Source organism: Leptonychotes weddellii, unplaced genomic scaffold (genome assembly GCF_054177405.1).
Source record: "Leptonychotes weddellii isolate Sample4059 unplaced genomic scaffold, ASM5417740v2 HiC_scaffold_23965, whole genome shotgun sequence".
NCBI lineage: Eukaryota > Metazoa > Chordata > Mammalia > Carnivora > Phocidae > Leptonychotes > Leptonychotes weddellii.
In genome coordinates this window covers 1-2,412 of record NW_027829819.1, presented here as the reverse complement: position 1 = coordinate 2,412, position 2,412 = coordinate 1, and the positions used below count along the sequence as shown (strand labels likewise).

The 2,412-nt window shown below is 58.7% G+C and overlaps 1 protein-coding gene across 1 annotated transcript; it reads left to right on the top strand.

Moving 5' to 3' along the window:
• Positions 1 to 2,015: 2,015 nt before the first annotated feature.
• Positions 2,016 to 2,408, top strand: LOC145718870 (oxytocin-neurophysin 1; the record flags this gene model as incomplete). The annotated part of the gene is made up of 2 exons (XM_081810375.1): positions 2,016 to 2,150; positions 2,298 to 2,408. Coding segments are annotated over exons 1-2 (231 nt in total), but the record flags the coding sequence as incomplete, so codon positions are not given.
• Positions 2,409 to 2,412: the final 4 nt, after the last annotated feature.

Below are 2,412 nucleotides of genomic sequence, written 5' to 3'. Positions count from 1 at the left end.
ATTACCAAGGGCCCTGGGGACCCACAACTGTGAGAGGGAAGGGGCAGAAACAGGATTAGGTAGAGGGAGAACTTCCATGCGGGCCTCAGTTGGCCCTATGGGGAGTTCAGAGCTGAAATAGTCCTTCATAGTTGCCCACCATGGGGCCAGAACAGGTATTGGATGTGAGCCACCAGGGAAGGGTGTGACCTTGGGCCAGGCCACTCTCTGAAGCTGAGGCAGGCCCTGGGTGGGCTGCCAGCCAGTTTATTGGCTGAGCACACTACCAGCTTCTGGGGGCAAGTCCCTTCCTTTTTTTCCCCTAAGATTGATTGATTGATTGATGTAATCTCTACACCCAGTGTGAGGCTCAAACTCACAACCCTGAGATCATGACCTGAGCAGAAACCAAGAGTGGGACTGAGCCACTGGCATGTCCCTTCTTGAAGGACGATTGGTGCTGAGCATCTCCCTGTTCGTGACATTGACCAACATCCCCTCCACTGAGGCACTCTTTCTTTTATTTGTAATTATTTTCATTTTAAGATATATTATAAATGTGGGGCACCTGGGTGGCTCAGTCAGTTAAGCGTCTGCCTTCCGCTCAGGTCAGGATCTCAGGGTCCTGGGATCGAGCCCTGCACTGGGCTACTTGCTCAGCGGAAAGTCTGTTTCTCCCTCTCCCACTCCCTCTGCCCCACCCCCGTCCCGGCTCCTGCTCGCTCTCTCTCTCTCTCAAATAAAGAAATAAAATATTTTTAAAAAGATAAGATATATTAAAGATGCAAAAAAAAAAAAAACACCCTTTAAAATCCATAAAGCAAAAGACATAAGATTACAAAAGAAACCAAGTGTATTCATATTCAGGTATCAAAATGTTAAAACAAATATGTGATACAGTCACAAATATACGTCTTTACTTAAAGCATTAGATATTGGGGCGCCTGCGTGGTTCAGTCGGTTAAGCGGCTGCCTTCCACTGAGGTCATGATCCCAGGGTCCTGGGATCGAGCCCCACATCGGGCTCCTTGCTCAGCGGGGAGCCTCCTTCTCCCTCTCCCTCTGCCTCTCTCCTGCTCATGCTCTCCCTCTCCCCGCCCCGTATCTCTGTGTCTCAAATGAATAAATAAAATCTTAAAAAAGGGGTGCCTGGGTGGCTCAGTCATTAAGCGTCTGCCTTCGGCTCGGGTCATGATCCCGGGGTCCTGGAATCAAGCCCCACATCGGGCTCCCTGCTCAGCGGGGAGCCTCCTTCTCCCTCTCCCTCTGCCTACCACTCCCTCTGCTTGTGTTGTCTCTCTCCCCCTCTCAGAAATAAATAAAATCTTTAAACAACGTTTAGAGACATTTGCAATAGCTGTAACATGATAGGAGAATATCTGTCATTTTGATGTATGACAAAGCCACACGGGTTGCAAATTCCACTGTGGCTAATTGCCCACCTCACAGTCGAAGCGAGGGCTAAATTTCAGTTACAAGTTAGAGAAAATAAAGATCTTTCCCTGTACAAGTTCCAGGTGCAGGGATGTGGGGGTGGGGGTGAGGGTGGAAGGTGGGTTCCAGGAAATGTGGGTTCAGGCAGGGGAGACCTCCCTCACAAGAGAGACCAGGCTGCGGTGCAACCAGCCAAGAGGCAGGGGGGAGTCCTGCGGGGCCTGGCCTGGCCTGGGGGGTCCAAGTGTCTGCCGTGTAACCCCTCCCCCACATACTGGGAGTCTAGCTACATAGTCCTTGGTTGGGCCGCAGACCCCCAGACTCCCTGTCCCACCCCAGGGGGGCCCAGGCCACCGCACAAGCCACCCGCCCCCGCACGGCCTCGCCGTCTGCCTCCCCTGCACCCAGTCGGTCAGCCGATGCGGTGACCGTGACCCGGCCAGGCCCTTGCAAATGAGGGGGCGCGCCGGGCGCCTAGGGCCTGACCCGCGGCGACCCGCTGTGACCAGTCATGCGGCGGGCCTCTTAGACAGTGCTCCGCCCGCGCGGCCCCGGCCATAAAAGGGCCGGTCCCGGAGCCGCCGCCGCCGCCGCCCCCGACCCCGCACGCCCGCACCATGGCCGGCCCCGGCCTCGCCTGCTGCCTGCTGGGCCTCCTGGCGCTCACCTCCGCCTGCTACATCCAGAACTGCCCCCTGGGCGGCAAGAGGGCCGCGCTGGACCTCGACGTGCGCCAGGTGAGCCCGGGCCGCGGCCCGCCGCCCCTGCCCGCCCCGCCCGGCCCGGCCCGCGGGGCCCGCGGCCTCTAGTGGACGTGCGCCCCCTCCCGCGACCGCGGCCCCCGGCCTCGCTCGGCCCGCGCTCACCCCCCGCCCTCCCGCCAGTGTCTCCCCTGCGGCCCCGGGGGCAAAGGGCGCTGCTTCGGGCCCAGCATCTGCTGCGGCGACGAGCTGGGCTGCTTCGTGGGCACGGCCGAGGCGCTGCGCTGCCAGGAGGAGA